The sequence below is a fragment of the Oryx dammah genome, unplaced genomic scaffold (genome assembly GCF_014754425.2).
Source record: "Oryx dammah isolate SB20612 unplaced genomic scaffold, SCBI_Odam_1.1 HiC_scaffold_25, whole genome shotgun sequence".
Lineage (NCBI taxonomy): Eukaryota > Metazoa > Chordata > Mammalia > Artiodactyla > Bovidae > Oryx > Oryx dammah.
Genome location: NW_024070209.1, coordinates 22,100,443 through 22,116,347, shown reverse-complemented (window position 1 = coordinate 22,116,347; position 15,905 = coordinate 22,100,443). Strand labels below are relative to the sequence as shown.

General features: G+C 40.4%; 1 protein-coding gene across 7 annotated transcripts in view; it reads left to right on the top strand.

Moving 5' to 3' along the window:
- SLC8A1 (solute carrier family 8 member A1) overlaps positions 1 to 14,380 on the top strand; it is a 445,025-nt gene extending 430,645 nt beyond the window's left edge. For all 7 annotated transcript variants that reach the window (XM_040224697.1, XM_040224698.1, XM_040224694.1 and 4 more), the window contains one exon: positions 11,083 to 14,380. In XM_040224697.1, the coding sequence (XP_040080631.1) occupies positions 11,083 to 11,459 (377 nt within the window). In that variant the 3' untranslated portion in view covers positions 11,460 to 14,380. The remainder of the gene's footprint in view (positions 1 to 11,082) is intronic.
- The last annotated feature ends 1,525 nt before the right edge of the window (positions 14,381 to 15,905 follow it).

Here is a 15,905-nt window from a genome sequence, read left to right as displayed (position 1 = left end):
GCCTTGACTAGACGGACCTTAGTCGGCAAAGTAATGTCTCTGCTTTTCAATATGCTATCTAGGTTGGTCATAACTTTTCTTCCAAGGAGTAAGCGTCTTTTAATTTCATGGCTGCAGTCACCATCTGCAGTGATTCTGGAGCCCAAAATAGTAAAGTCTGACACTGTTTCCACTGTTTCTCCATCTATTTCCCATGAAGTGATGGGACCGGATGCCATGATCTTTGTTTTCTGAATGTTGAGCTTTAGGCCAACTTTTTCACTCTCCACTTTCACTTTCATCGAGAGGCTTTTTAGCTCCTCTTCACTTTCTGCCATAAGGGTGGTGTCATCTGCATATCTGAGGTTATTGATATTTCTCCCGGCAATCTTGATTCCAGCTTGTGTTTCTTCCAGCCCAGCGTTTCTCATGATGTACTCTGCATATAAGTTAAATAAGCAGGGTGACAATATATAGCCTTGACGTACTCCTTTTCCTATTTGGAACCAGTCTGTTGTTCCATGTCCAGTTCTAACTGTTGCTTCCTGATCTGCATACAGATTTCTCAGACACACTATTTTTCTATTTTAATTAGAATTAATCTTTCTTTGAACTTGAAATATACCAGGATTTCAGATACATCACAGGAAAACTAAGTTCCAGGGGTAACCCTGCAAAGTGCAAATGTTCAAGTTAACAATATCAAAGTGGAAAGTAATTTATTCAATAACAGAATGTTGATTTTTAAATTTTTTATTTTATATTGGAGTATAGTTGATTAACAGTGTTTCAGGTATACAGCAAAGGGATTCAGTTATGTATTTATTCTTTTTCAAATTCTTTTCCCATTTAGGTTATTACAGAATATTGAGCTGAGCTCCATATGCTATATAGTAGGTCCTTGTTGGTTATTGTGTGTATAACATTGTGTATATGTCAGTCCCAAACTGCCAACTTATCCCTCCCTGCCACCCTTCCCCTTTGGTAACCATAAGTTTTTTTTCTGTTTTGTAAATAAGTTCATTTGTATCTTTTTTTTTTTTTAAGATTCTGAATACAAGCAATATCGTATGATATTTGTCTGTCTCTGACTTACTTCATTTAGTGTGCTAATCTCCAGGTCCATCCATGTTGCTGCAAGTGGCATTATGTCATTCTTTTTAGTGGCTGAGTAATATTCCATTATGTGTATATACTACATCTTCTTTATCTGTTCCTCCATCAACGGACATTTAGTTTGCCTCCGTTTCTTGGCTATTGTAAATAGTGCTGTAACGTAAATAGTGCATGCATCCTTTTGAACCGTGGCTTTCTCTGCATATATGCCCAGGGGAGGAATTGCTAGATCCTTTGGTAGCTCTATATTTAGTTTTTTAAGGAATCGCCATATGTTTCTCCATAGTGGCTGTACCAATTGACATTCCCACCAACAGGGTGGAAGTGTTCCCTTTTCTACAAACTTGCCAGCGTTTTTTGGTTTGTAGACGTTTTGATAATGACCATTCTGTCTGGTGTAAAGTGATATCTTAATGTGTTTTTGATTTGCATTTCTCTAATAATTAGCTATGCTGAGCATCATTTCATGTGCCTCTTGGCCATCTGTAGGTCTTCTTTGGATAAATGTCTACTTAGATCTTCTGCCCATTTTTTGATTGGGTTGTTTGGTTTTTGTTTTTTTTTTTTTAATATTGAGCTGCATGAGCTGTTTATAAATTTTCAATATTAATCCCATGTCAGTTACATCATTTGCAAATATTTTCTTTCATTATGTGCGCTTTTCATTTTGTTTATGGTTACCATGATTGTGCAAAAGCTTTTAAATTTAATTAGGTCCCATTTGTTTATTTTTGGTTTTGTTTCCATTACTCTGGGAGGTAGTTTGAAAAAATATTGCTGTGATTTATGTCAAAGAGTGTTCTGCCTATGTTTTCCTCTAGAAGTTTTATAGCATCCAATCTTACATTTAGATCTTTAAAGCATTTTGAGTTTATTTTTGTATATAGTGGTAAAGAATGATCTAATTTCAGTTTTATACATGTGGCTGTCCAGTTTTCTCAGCATCATTTATTGAAGAGACTGTCCTTCTACATTGTATAATCTTATCTCCTTTGACAGAGATTAATTGACCACAGTTGCATGGGTTTATTTCTGAGCTTTCTATCCTGTTCTGTTGATCTATACTTGTTTTTTGTGCAGTACCATACTGTATTGATTACTATAGATTTGTAGTATAGTCTGAAGTCAAGGAGCCTGATTCCTCCAGCTCCATTTTTCTTAAGATTGCTTTGGCTTTAGGGTCTTTTGTGTCCCCATCAGATTTTAAGACTTTTTGTTCTAGGTCCATGAAAATAAATGCTATTGGTAATTTAATAGGGATTTCATTGAATATGTAGATTACCTTGGGTAATATAGTCATTGTCACACTATTGATTCTTCTAATACAAGAACATGGTATATCTTTCCATCTGTGTCATCTTCAGTTTCTTTCATTGGCATCTTATAGTTTTTGGAGTACAAGCATTTTGCATCCTTAGATAGGTCTATTTCTAGATATTCTATTCTTTTTGATATTATGGTAAATGGGACTATTTAATTCCCCTGTCTGATCTTTCATTGTTAGTGTATAGGAATGCAAGAGATTTCTGTACTTTAATTGTGTATCCTCCAACTTCACCTATTTATTGATGAGCTGCAGTAGTTTTCTGGTACCATCTTTAGGATTTTCTATGTATACTATCATTTCATCTGCCAACAGTGAAGGTCTTCCTTCTTTTCTAATTTGGATTCGTTTTATTTTTCTCTGATTGCCATGGCTAGGACTTCCAAAACTATGTTGAATAAAACTGCAAGCGTGCACATCCTGATCTTGTTTCTAATCTTAGAGGAAATGCTTTCAGCTTTTTACCATTGAGTATGATATTAGTTGTATGTTTGTCATACATGACCTTTATTATGTTGAAGTACATTCCTTCTATGCCCAATTTCTGGAAAGTTTATCACAAATGAGTGTTGGATTTTGTCAAAAGCTTTTTTGGTATCTTATTGATATGACCATATGGCTTTTATATTTCAATTTGTTGCTGGGGTAGTTCACACTAGTTAATTTGTGGATGTTGAAAAAATCTTTGCATCTCTGGGATAAATCCCATTTGATCATGGTATATGATCCTCTTAATGTTTTATTGGATTTGCTAGTATTTTGTTTAGGACTTTTTGTATCTATGTTTATCAGTGATATTGGCCTGAATTTTTTTGTGGTATGTTCATCTGGTTTCAGTATCAGAGTGATGGTGACATCATAGAATGAGTTTGGAAGTACTCCTTCCTCTGCAATTTTTTGGAAGGGTATCAAAGGTTATATGTTAACTCTGCTCTAAATGTTTGATAGAATTTGCCTGTGAAGACATCTGGTCCTGGACTTTTGTTGGGAATTTTTTAATCACAGTTTCAATTTTAGTGCTTGTAATTAGTCTGCTCATATTTTCTATTTCTTCCTGGTTCAGTTTTGGGAAATTGTACCTAATTTTTTCATTTCTTCTAGGTTGTCCAATTTATTGGTGTATTGTTGCTTGTAATAGTCACATGATCCTTTGTATTTATGTAGCTTCCATTGTAACTTCTTTTTCATTTCTAATTTTATTGATTTGAACCCTCTCCCTTTTTCCTTAATGATTTTGGCTAAAAGATTTCTCAATTTTGTTCATCTGAGAGGACCAGGTTTTAGTTTCTTTGATCTTTGCTATTGTTTGTCTTTATTTCTGCTCTGATCTTTATGATTTCTTTCCTTCTACTAACTTTGGGTTTTGTTTGTCCTTCTTTCTCTAGTCGCTTTAGGTATAAGGATAAGTTTGAGACTTTACTTTAGAAACAAGAACTTTAGAACTGAGTTCAGGTAACAGAGCTTCTAACCATTATTCATGTTATTGCTGGCATCAGCTTCTTGACTCAGCCAGCTTCTTGCCTGTAAAATAGGCATAATCATGACAATATAGGTAGCTGATAATAGGATTAAGTAATATGGATTTCAGAGCACTTTGTAAACAGGGAAAGTTGGTATAAAATTCAGGAAGTTATTATTTACACTAAAATCAACTTTCAAAATGTCAAAAGGAATATAAACCATCAGAAAATGAGAATGAAAACTTTTATGACCAGAAAGGGAATTTTAAAGTTTATCATGTAGTTCCCCTGTGTGCTAGGCATAAATAATATTTATGTATTCTATATTATCTTCTGTCTCATTTAGGTTCTATCATTCAGTGATTTGAAGAAGTGATTTTGCCTCCCCCCAAGCTGGGTATAACTGAGCTTTGTCTGTCTGGTGGCCAGGACCATGTCGAGGGGTTTAGCAGGCAGCTATATGCTCAGGAAGACTTTAGGCGTCCTGTCTGCTGCTGAGTAGGAGTGTGTGCCTACCATGTTGGGTATTTGGCCTGTTGAGTGGGGCCAGGTCTTGGTGAGAGGTGGTGGTCTGCCCTGAGGGCTCACACCAATGAGCACTCCCCAGAACTGCTACTGCCAGTGTCTTTGTTCCCTAGTGACCCCCAGATGCCTCTGCCTCCACTGAAGGAGACCCTCCAGTACTAACAGGTGGGTCTGGCCCAGGCTCTTATGAAGTCACTGCTTTTGTTACTGGGTCCTGGTGTACACAGACCTGTGTGCATCCTCCAAGAGTGGAGTTTCTTCTTCCCCCAGTCTTGTGGAAGTCCTGTGATCAAACACTGCTGGCCTTCAAAGCTAGACTTTCTGGAGGCTCCACCCCTGTTGCCAGTCCATCAGTCTGGGAAGGCTGATGTGGGACTCAGAACTTCCGCTCCTGTGGGAGAACTTCTGTGATATAATTATTTTCCAGTCTTTGGCTCACACCGCCCCTCCCCCAGTGGGCATGGGATTTGATTTTATCACAACCGTGCCCTCCTACCATCATAATAATGGACTTCCTTCTTTGTCCTATGTAGGATATCTTTTTTGTTAGGGTCCAGCATTGTTTTGTTGATAGTTGTTCAGCAGTTAGTTGTGATTTGGGTGTTTTCCTAAGAAGAGGTGAGCTCACATCCTTCTTACTCTGCCATCTTGCCTCCATCCTGAATCCCCCCAACGTTGATTTTGTTGACCTACATGGGTTTTCTCAACTAATACAGGGAAGGTACCACTGTCCTTCCACAGAGGGTGAAGCAAAGGCTCTGCATAGTTGGTTAATGGGTCTCAGTCTGGTTGACGAGCTTTAACGAATGTCAGTGCTCAGGCTGCGTTCTAGACCAAGGGAACAAAAACCCAGAATGGAGCTCCCAATCTGGTATTTCTCCGAAGCTACCCTGGTGATAAAAATGAGTAGAAGCAGGTGTTCTGACCTGCCAACCTGAGTCCTCTTGAACTTTTGACTTACCTCCTTTCTTCTCTTAGGTCAGTGTCATTGTTTCCATTTCTTTTTCAGGGACAAATTTTTATGGGTAGAAATTTTAAGTGTTTTTCCCTTTGTCAGTTTTTATAACTCCTCTAACTGGTCATTAATCAATCAAACATCAGTAATTCTCTGATCTCTTAAACGTCACTTGGATGCCAAACAAGGTTTCTTTTCATATGAACCAGTGCAGTGAGTGTGTGTATGTAAGTAAGAAGTTTGGGTTTCATATTTACAGGGGTAAATAAATATTACAAAGGCAAAAACTTGTTTAAAGTCCTTAGTGACAGAGGAATTAGTACATAAGTAAAATTTCCATTTGAATTCTCAAAGAGTGAAACCAAATGTGCATAGAAGAGAGGGAAGAATAGAGAGGAATATATTCGTTGTTTAAGCAAGGATGTCTTTCAGTCACTAGTAAAATTAGGGCCATAAACCAGATCTCTAGTGTCTTTTTATGACTTAGAAAGTGAAAGTCAAGTCTGACTCTGCAGTCCTATGGACTATAACCTCCAGGCTTCTCTCTCCATGGAATTCTCCAGGCAAGAATACTGGAGTGGATTGCCATTCCTTTCACCAGGGAATCTTCTTGACTCAGGGATCAAACCTGGGTCTCCTGCATTGCAGGGGGATTCTTTACCATCTGAACCACAAAGGCAGCCCTTTTATGACTTAGGTTATATGGACTTTTCAAATAAAACTCTGATTTTAAGAATAATTTTATGTTCTACCACATTTTTAAATACCTAGGACTGTAAAGTTAATATGTCTTTAAAGGGTGTTATAACTGCCCAGAAGTTTAGAATCATTACAGTAACTCAGAATTCTGGACCACTTATGGATTCTCTTGGGATCTGGCTCTGGTGTATTATAGTTACTAATATTGAGCACTCATTAAGTACTAGGCACTGTTCTTGTTCATGTTAACTTCTTTCCCTCACAACCATATAAAGTAGGTAAACTTCTTGCGCGTCAAGTGAAAGCCAGAATCCAACTAATTTTAAGTAAATTTCCCTTGTTCCTTAGCCTTTCATAGTTGCCATGCTTGAGCTGGGTTTTTTAAAAGAGAGCACAGCACAATTAGAGGGTGGGGGACTTCATGCCAGGCTGCCCCAGCACCTCCATCAAACTCCCCCAAGCATTTATAAAAATGCATATCCCTGTGTTTTTTTCTCAGAAAGTCTGATTAATTGGGCGGAGGGTAGAGCCCCAAATCTTTAAAAAAACAAAACAAGGATCTCCCAGTATTTTCAGTCCACACTTGATTGACATTATGCACAGTATCTAAAACAGTCCTCCCTGCCACCAGTTATTCCATGGCTACACTCATATAGTCACTTACATGATTTGAAGTCAATAACCGTGCCACCGTTTCGTACCCATTTTTAAGAACTCAATGACTCTGTGCTGTGTGGTTTAACTTCACAAATACTGGCACAATTTCATCGCTGGCAAAATCTTCAGGTCTAGCCATCACTTTGAATATTTCATCTAGGTCATTTATTCTTTTAAAAGGAGATATTGTCATCATTAGTCAAGTTTAAGGGTAGACATGTATGCTGCTGCTGCTGCTACGTCGCTTCAGTCGTGTCCGACTCTGTGCGACCCCATAGACGGCAGCCCACCAGGCTCCGCCGCCCCTGGGATTCTCCAGGCAAGAACACTGGAGTGAGTTGCCATTGCCTTCTCCAATGCATGAAAGTGAAAGGAAAGTTGCTCAGTCATGTATAGACTCCTGCAAAAAAGAAAAATCCCACCAAAATCATTTATCTGAATTTAGCATTGTGATATATTCTATGTACCACCCAACAGTAAAGTTAGGAAACCAGAACCCCTGAGTACACACAGATAGAAGAGCCCAGAATGTCCCTTTGATGAGACTTCTGTCACTACTATGAGGAAGCTCTGAGCCCCTCACGTTGTCAATAATTCACAGGTGCTGGGTGACAGCAACTCTGCCTCCATAAGCAGGTTGGACTTCAGTCAAAATCACTGTCAGCATCAGTTCCTGAGCACAGACCACTTGAGAGCTGAACAGCTGGCCCCCAGCATATGCTAAAGTCAAGGCAAAGATAAATCATTTCAGGGTGGAACTATACAAAACACAGAAACCCTTCATGTGACCTGCAGGGTTGGAAGAATTATCCCTTTTACAGAAGAAATGTTTAAAGCTTAGTCTATAGGTAGTGATAAAGTTTGAGAAATTCAGTTAAAAATGTCATTTCTGGAGGAAAGGGGAGTGTGTTGACATAGTCCTGCATATTGACCAAGCGACTTGGCAAAGGCCAGATGCAGAGAACAATCATGTCCTGACTCTCTAATGTGTGGTTTAATTTCAGCCACACTGCCTCCCAAACGTATCTTTCCTGTTGGTGATTCACAGTTACAGGGACCAAGGAGGCAGAATCAAAAGTCTAAAATTAACTTTAAATGTATTAGAATTCAAGGTGAGAATTAGAAATAAAAATTCCTATTATGTAGGTATAGATATAAACCCATACATGAATTATTATTAACAATTACTTAGTTTGTAGCAATCACAATGGATATCCGACTCATATAGGCTTGTATTTAACAGTCTAAGTTCTGAATACGCCTGTACTGTGGCAACAGTTCTTGTTTGGATGTCACCCCAGGGAATGGCACGTGCATGGCTTTTGCCTTGTTCAGCCACAAACAGGGCTTGGGCTTTGCATTCAGGGCCAGGCTTGGCTGGATCTCATCTACAGTCTGTGGTCTGCCACTCTGCGCGCTAAGCAGCGGTGAGGGAAGGTGGTTTGGGGAGATTCCATCACACTTCATTTGGAAAACAGAGTTGTCTCTGTTGAAATTAAAGCTAATAGTTTGGATTTACATATGTTTCTACAATTTTCTTATACAGCTTTTGAATTGCAAAACAAAGATCTGATGTATAATTCCAGTAAGTAAAACCTACCTGGCTCAGAGACCCAAACATGTTTCATTTATGTGATAAGCTAATCACTTGGGTTGCTAACTTTCAGAGGCATTTATAAACAGGAACCTATTATTATTAGGACTTCCCTGCGCTATTCACATTAATGGGCTATTGAAAAAAATGACTTGAGCAAGAAGAAATCCCTGCAGACCCAAGAGGGCTCAGTAAAGTCTTTGATTTTGTGCCTGATTCACTTCTGGCACAGCAGCAGAGATGCCATCCAGAAAGTCCAGGGTTTGAGTGGAGATGGGGCACCCAGGAAGCCTAGAGTGCCACATACTATGTGCCAAGGGAGGTAAGCTGGCCAAGGATGCCAGGTCCCCATCCCTACAGCCTGGCGGAGCGGGTAAGAGAGGAAGGCGAAGGCCCTGCATCACTAGCCACCACCAGCAGGCATGTCAGCACAGAATACCATCTCAAGTGTTCCTCAGCAGTAGCTGAGCTGTAAGTGGCTGTCTCCCACCTTGGACTCTGTTCATTTACATTCCTCGTTCAGCTGTCTGTCCTTGCAAATTAAAAGCCAAGTGACTTTTTTTTTTTTTGAGGCTGCTGCTGTGGCAGTTCCTAATAACTCTTAATAATGAACTGCAAGAGACGGAGATTTGTCTCATTTGGCTTTTACTTGCCAGCCGCCGTGAGGATCCTGATTCAGGCTGCAGTGTGTGACCACACGTTTAACATGTTGCACTGGTCCCACAGGCCAGGATAGCCAGCTGCCTACACCTCCTTCTTCATTCTCACCAGTACAGGAAAGAGTACTCTGTGGAAACCTGTCTCAAGTTTTCTGAGTGGAAGGAACAGGGCAGCCTAAAAGGGACTGAGAAGAGGAAAACATGAGCCTCCCTAGGAGAGAAAGCAAGGTGTAGGCTGAGTGGCTCTGAAAGCAAACAGATTGGGTTTCAGAATCCTTGCTCTATTGACGGACACCCTATCCTATAGGCAGACTATGACAACATCACTATTTCCCAGATTGTACAAATGGTTTAATAATGTCTACTCTGCAAGGGTTAGATTGAGGGTTCAGTGAATATATCCATGTAACTCTGGCTGATTCACATTGTTCTATGGCAGAAACCAGCACAACATTGTAAAGCAATTATCCTCCAGTTAAAAACTAAAAACGTATCTATGTCATATGGGTAGCACAGAGTAAGAAGTTTGCCTCTGTTATAAAACATAGGTCAGAATCTATCTGTGGGTCCATCCCACCGACCCTCGAGGTTAAACAGTTCCCTTTCAGAAAGAGACACTGCAGATTCAGTAGCCTCTGAGAAGCCTAAATAACCTCTCTCCCATGGTAAAGCACAAGAATCTACAGGCTTATGTAAGCAAACATGCTTTATGTATCATCCCCATTGGAGCTTGGGCTTCCCAGGTGGCACTAGTGGTAAGGGACCCTACCAGCCATTGCAGATGTAAGAGACATGGGTTCAGTCCCTGCATTGGGAAGATCTGCTGGAGGATCCTGGCAGCCCACTCCAGTATTCTTGTCTGGAGAATCCCATGGTCAGAGGAGCCTGGAGGGCCACAGTCCATAGGGTCGCAAAGAATTAGACATAACTGAGTGACTTAGCACACACACTGCTGGAGGTGGCAACAGAATAGCAACAGAGTGGAGAAAGCCATCCAGATATCACACATCTACACATATGCTTAGAGCATGATACCTTGCAGTAATAGCATACCTGCTACAGCTGGCTTTGCAAATGTGAGTGCAATTTGACAGTTATTAATATTTATTCTAAATTGACTCTGCAACATATTTTGCAGAGGTAGCTGAAAGGACTTTGATATCAGTAACTCGGTGATCGGATAAAAAGGAAGTTGGATATCTTACAGGTCCTGTTACATTATTAATAAAGGGAGCTATTTCAGATCCATCCTCACCTCACCTTTTAATAAACAGATCTGGTCTGGGCAGCTCCATTCACGTTGTCTTCCCAAAACAACAAAAATAGCTACCCTTGCTTTGTACCAGAAACATAAGCATTTTACATTTAATAGCTCAATTTAACGAAAGCACTCTAAAGTGAGCATTACTATCCTCATTTCACAGATTAGGAAATTGGATCTCTAAAAATTAAGTAACTGCCTGGGGTCACACACTCCCTTACAAAGGAAGAATTTGAAACTCTCTGGCTTAAACGAGCACTAAACCCTTGTGCTTTGTTCACCAAGTCAGTTTTGTCCTACTCCTTGTCGAGAAAGAAAATGTGTGAATTCCCTAGCCTCAGAGAAAAGATGCATTCAGGATTATTGGTAAACAAAGAGCTTTGAGGCTGCCTATTAGGACGCCAGGCACAGGGAAAGGTGAGATAATACAATGAACAAGCATTTGCCTGAAGGCAGAAGGCCCAGCTCAGGCCTTAATGTGGCTTCTTGCTTGCTGCGTGATTTGGCACTGCACCCATTTTGCACTGCTCCTCTTTGAGCCCAGTATCCCTACCTCTAAAGTTTACTACCCTCATAGAATTGTTACCATCAACAAAGAACTGTGGTATCTGTGGGGAAAAGAACTTGACCAAAGTCACCTATAACTCACCCACCACCAAGCCCTCGAGTCCTGTTACCTAGGGATCCTCTTGTTCTGACTACACAGACTGGGACTTGAGAGAACAAAGCTCTGTCCTGATCTCGGGGTTTCCACCGAAGGCTTGATTCCAGAGTACACGGCTGAAGCTCCCAGCACTCCACAGACCTCTGTAAGTGGCTAATCGTTCATTGTCTTTTTCTTCTTCCTCCTTAGACACATTCGCAAGCAAAGTGGCAGCCACCCAGGACCAGTATGCGGATGCATCCATAGGTAACGTCACAGGCAGCAACGCGGTGAACGTCTTCCTGGGCATCGGTGTGGCCTGGTCCATCGCTGCCATCTACCACGCGGCCAACGGGGAACAGTTCAAAGTGTCCCCTGGCACGCTAGCTTTTTCTGTCACTCTCTTCACCATTTTTGCTTTCATCAATGTGGGGGTGCTGCTGTATCGGCGGAGGCCAGAAATTGGAGGTGAGCTGGGTGGGCCCCGGACTGCCAAGCTCCTCACATCCTGCCTCTTTGTGCTCCTGTGGCTCTTGTACATTTTCTTCTCCTCCCTGGAGGCCTACTGCCACATAAAAGGCTTCTAAAGGAACAATCAGATGTAGTAAATTTATATATATATACATATATATATACATAAAAATTATGTATAATGAACAGAGGAAACGCATTTGTCATGCCCACCCACCTGCTGATGGAATCCAGCTTCAAGAGCAGACTCTGTACTAGGGCCGGAGTGAGAAGGCATCACCTCCCGTTCCCAGGGGCATCGTCTTGTTGAACCAGGCATGGAGGCAGGGCCATCTTTGCAGCTCAGCCCAGAAGGGCTGTGTTCTCCCTGGGTTCATAAATCCTTAAGTCTTTGATTTGTTTTCTGTTTTTGCTTGTTTTGGGTCGGGGTTGGGAGGTGGGTGATGTTAGGGTTTGGTTTTGTTTCTGCAGGGGGAGGATCAGGGTTTGTGCTTCTCTTGTGGGAGGTGATGTCCAATCTCAATGGTAAAAATGGAAATCAGGAAGATGACTCTCCCTTTGCCCAAAAACTTTAAAAATTATTTTGGAGTAAGAAATGGGCATGGAAGAAGAAAGAAGCATGTCTTCACCATATTACTAAATTTCATGCTTATCTCTGGAGTGGGAGCAGAGGTGAAGCTCCCTCCAAGAAGAAACATGGGAGCTGGAATGGAGCTAAGAAGAGTCATGGTTCTAAATACAGTCTGATATTTAAAGATACTAGGCCTGGCACCCTTGTTCAACAGGTACAAAAACAACATGCCTAGATTCCCAGGAACATACAAAGTCCTTCCTTATCTCTTTAGCGCTGGACTATGATTAGCAAGGCCCTGATTCTGATGTTCCACACCCGCTGATTCCCCAGCCCTCCCATCCCAAACCCCTTTTCCTGCCCTATACCCCTCATACAAACAGGAAGAATAACTCCATTCAAAAAGCACATCATCCTTTTCCATTTGCATCAGTCTGTGTCCCACGTTGCTATTGCCTGGGATTGTCCATCAGTTCTGTTTTCCAAGGCATCTACGGCCTGCACACTCCTGTTCCAGTCATGAGGGAACATTTGCTCCTCTTTCATCTGCCTGTTTGGGAATGTTGTTGTGATACCTGTTACACAGTGCATGGATGAAAACACAACAAAACAAAGCGTATCTGTATATAGTAGAGTATAGCATATACTGTTCTCCCATTTGGCGACACTGATTGGACATTGAAGACATAAGTGAGTTTTCTGTTCACCTGAGTTGTAACTTTTGTGTTGTTATTGAGTTTGATTAGGGATAAAAGGAGAAAATGGCTTATTGTTCATGGATCTGCAGGTTCATTTCTAAGAAACAATAACTGTTACGTGGGAGTTAAAGCTATTGAGAGGACAGCGGACATGCGACAAAGTATCTTCAAGGAAAATTAGCCATGTGGTGCATATCAAAGCCTTGAAAACTCACCTGTCGGTTCAGGAAGGCCAAGGAGAAGGGCTGTGTAGAGAAGGGGATACGTTAGATGTGCCTGGGCTCTGAAAGCCTCCTTTCCCTGGAACACCCCTGCCCCCAAAGTATTTATTTCACATCTGCTCTGTCTGGCACAGATGGTAGATAGTGCTGGTTTGTTCATTTTATTTTTTTATGTAAAAGGCTATTCAGAGCCCCATTTTTTTCACCGTCCACACCCCTCTGATAGTATCTGCAGTTCCTGAGGAGAAAAGAAGCCACGGTGAGCAACAGGCCTTCTCTACGTAGGGCTGAGGAGGAAGTGATTAAATGAGAGTGCCTCTCATAGGACTGCTCTGGGAGGTTTTTAACCCTGGAAATGGAATGGCTCTATTTCACAATATCAAAGAGTATGATAAACCCAACATTCCAAAGCTGTGAGTCCACAAATGAGGAAAAATGGAATGACTTAGGTCCCCTCTCAGACATTTCTCTATCCATAAAGAATCCCAGGCCGGAGACACCCCTAAGCCCTCTGTGTTGATTCAAAGACACTTAACTGATAATAATTTTCATTTATTTTCTCTTCTTCCACTTAGTAATCACAATCATTCATCATTTAATAAACACTGGGTGACTGAACACATAAGTAAATGCTGAGCACCCACTCAATCTGCCCAGTTCTGTGCTAGCACTTGGGGACTACACACGGATCAGACAGCCCAGATCCCTATCCTGAGGGGTCCACAGTTAATCCCTGAGTAACAGTTAACACAGCCACATGGAGACAATTTGATCTTACAAGAAAAACACAATTGCTGAAATTATCTTGCCTAGATGTCTAAGATTTTCTTGATCTGAGAGAGTACAAGGCATAGGGTAGGAGCAGCCGTCAGTGTACCCTGAGCCAATCTTGCAGATCGGTACATCTTTCCATTTTAAACCAAGTAAGGAAATCCCGCTGATGACCCAGCTGTCTGAGAAATCCCAATCAATCCAAATTTTTATCTTCAGCTGATCTTTGTTGGACAGCAGTCCTTTTCCATGCCCCCTGCAGCTGTAATTTCTCACATCTCCGGGAGCCTCAGCCCTGACCTGTCATGGCCCAACGCACTGGTGGCATAATCCTAACCCATTTTTTTCTGAAGATTTATTTAATGAAAAGCTAGCCTAGAAACACCAAGTAAATAGTCAAGGGATATGAGTTGTTTAAACATTAGAAAGACTTTGCACTTCTTTCTAGCTATATTTGGAATGTTAATAATCCCATAGCAAATTTTCACAGAGGATGTTAAGAAATCTTTACCATTGGTCAATTTCAAAGCTTTTTGGTTTGTTTGCTTTTTAAATTTTCATGTTATAGGGAAAATATGATTCTGGTTGTTCAGGGTTGTTTTAGTAATTATAGTCATGTAAAATTATTTCATTTTGATTATTTTATTTTGTGTGTATTGTGCACAGCTTAGGGGGGAGGTGCACTAATTGTGCTGTTCCTTATAAATGGTACACATTATTGACACAGACAAATAAAGTTTCTAATGATTTCTGATTTAATCACTAGTGATCCAGCATATTCTGTATGGAATGTTTTCTCTCTTCTCATTGTCATCTACTTCATCTTTTGTTTTCATGTTTTGAAGAAATAAAGACCCAAAAGGTATTATTGTGCCATTGGTATCCTCATCCAAAAGAAAGAAAATAGATGTCCAGTAATCACCTTACAAATGTCAACCCTTGGTCATGCATTGTCTGCTTTTAATGTCCCGAGGGAGCACAGTGTCTGACTGCTGAGACAAATGATACCTTATTCATCTAACCGTCTTTAAATTTTTCTTTAGAATTCCTCGTTATATTCATATATGGTCATGCATGAAACACTTTCCTATGTGAAGGTAATTTTCTTGGATCAACAATTAGTATGTATCCTGGGACTCAATCTTTGGTTTAACACAAAATAAGCAGCCAACATATACTACTATAACAGTAAAAGGGATAATTCAATGACCAGACTAGCCTTGACTAGAGCAACTATTCAGTAAAATGCTGTGGCCCAATGATTCTAATCTCTTACAAGCTAATTCTATTCTTTCAAGCCTTACTACCAGTGGAGATGTCACAGAATTTTGCTTTTACCATTCATGGCATAAGCACACTAAGTTTTTCCTTCTTGTAATTTTTTCTTGAAAAGCATACTGTCTGTCTTCAATTCTAAAGCTATTCTGATAGGTGACTGTCATCTCTTAGATTTCCTAATATATACCTCGCCTCCAGTGGTCTATTAATAAAAAGATCACCATACACATAGTTTTATCCACAAGGGACTTGATTCATTGTTGATCCCACAGCCCTGCTCCTAACCTGTCAAAGTGAGATTCACCAGTTTGTGCTGCATACATCTGAGAATGTTGTGGGAGCAATCAGAAAAATAACAAATATCCTCTAATAGATGACGAAGTCCTGCATTCTCTAATGGTGACAAAACTTCACTTTCTCAAGAATGTAAATCAGCTCCCTTAAGACTTCCTTCAGTGTTTCCTGACCCAAGAAATGAAATCTCTCTTGATTATGGTTTTCTCTGTCTGATAGTGGGCAATTATATCCAGAGCAAGTCTTGGGTATAGTTTCACAACTTCAGGAATATCTGGTCATTTCATAATCAACCATGTACAACACTGGATATTACCATAATCTCCAAATGGCACTTGGTTTTTGTTGTAGTCATCATCTCACTTGGCCAAGAGAAGTAAAATTGAGCATTTCAACTGATAAACAAGGGTATTACATAGACGAGACATACAAAATCATATTTATCTTGCAGAGAAAGAAAGGTGCTGTTACGAGTAGATTCATCAGCTTTCTTTCAGTTCTACTTACAGGTTTTAGTAGTGGATTGCATTTCGGTTCTTTTTTTCAACCATTACATTCCTATCACTTCTAATCATATTCATCGCCTTCCATCAGTGTCTGTCAAGTATCAGTTGGTCCTGTTGGTATTACACCTGCAGAGATAGCATAGGAAGGGGAAACAATTGTGAGAGATCTTTTTTAGAGCTTAATTGGGCCACAGTTAATCATCTCCCCAAAGAGAGAATGTCT